The following is a 1,163-nucleotide window of genomic DNA, read 5'->3' on the forward strand; positions in this document are numbered from 1 at the left end:
CTGCCGCACCCTACCCCAGGACATGACCGAGGAGATGGTGAGCGCGATGGTGCTGGAGCTGAAGGGCAGCTACAAGATACAGTACCACGCCAACGGCCACGACAAGGACCCCGTGGAGATCGACTTCACGCCCCCGTGGTGGGCCGCCATCGCCGGCGCTTCGGGGCTGCCCTGCTTTTTCTCCGGGGGGCGGGGGCGACACCCGGGTGCTTGCGGGGCGGCCGCACCCGCCGGCGGCGCTCTGAACCCCTGAGGGTCCCAGCTTCGGCCCTGGTGCGCCTCGGCCTCGACAGCGGCCGAGCGGCAACGCGATGCATACAGTGGACGAACCAACACAACACCGTCACTTTCCAACCGCCCCTCCCACCGCCCATCCCCCCCGCAGGCGCCGCATCAGCATGGTGTCCGGCCTGGAGGAGGCCCTCAACGTGAAGCTGCCGCAGCCCCTGGAATCCGAGGAGGCGCGGGTCTTCCTGGCAGAACTCTGCGCGAAGCACGGCGTGCAGTGCCCGCCGCCGCAGACGACGGGGCGGCTGCTGGACAAGCTGGTGGGGGAGTTTTTGGAGGTGCAGTGCGTCAACCCGGCCTTCATCTGCGACCACCCGCAGCTCATGAGCCCGCTCGCAAAGTGGTGGGCGGGGGCGCCGCTGACAAACCGAAGCGCGTCGTTCACGGGCGGGGCTCGGACGGGTCGCGGGCGGGGGGCCGGGGTTGCATGGTGGTGGGGTGGGGGCGTGCCTGCCGCGTGTCGGCTGGCGTCGAGGCCCGCGTGTGGAATTTGAGCGGCTGACGCCCCTGCCTTTTGGGTGCTGCCGCCCGGCCGCGGCCCCGCAGGCACCGCAACCTGCCCGGGCTGACGGAGCGCTTCGAGCTGTTCGTCAACACGCGGGAGGTGCGTGTGGGGGTGGGGGTGGGGTGACGGGCGGGGTGACGGGCAGGGTGACGGGCGGGGTGATGGGCGAGGCGCCGCGACCCACCATTGCGCCCCGGCCCTGGGAGTCACCGATGTGGGGCCTCCGTCCGCGCATTGACATGGGCATCTGCAACGCGGCGCGGCCCCTGTTGCACCCCTCCAGACATTTGACAACCTTCAATTGTCAACCCCAGCGATGACAGCGTACGGCCCAACGTGCGGAGTTAGCGCCCAAATCCCCCCCTCCCCC

General features: G+C 70.4%; 1 protein-coding gene across 1 annotated transcript in view; it reads left to right on the top strand.

The window, feature by feature from the left end:
* Positions 1-34: 34 nt before the first annotated feature.
* Positions 35-1,163, top strand: part of MNEG_15201 (lysyl-tRNA synthetase) — a gene marked incomplete at both ends in the record, with an annotated part of 2,482 nt that continues 1,353 nt past the window's right edge. Inside the window, 3 exons of the mRNA XM_014036328.1 lie at positions 35-138; positions 386-631; positions 835-892. Coding sequence (XP_013891782.1) covers positions 35-138; positions 386-631; positions 835-892 — 408 coding nt within the window. The remainder of the gene's footprint in view (positions 139-385; positions 632-834; positions 893-1,163) is intronic.

Source organism: Monoraphidium neglectum, assembly GCF_000611645.1.
Source record: "Monoraphidium neglectum strain SAG 48.87 unplaced genomic scaffold scaffold05122, whole genome shotgun sequence".
Taxonomy (NCBI): domain Eukaryota; kingdom Viridiplantae; phylum Chlorophyta; class Chlorophyceae; order Sphaeropleales; family Selenastraceae; genus Monoraphidium; species Monoraphidium neglectum.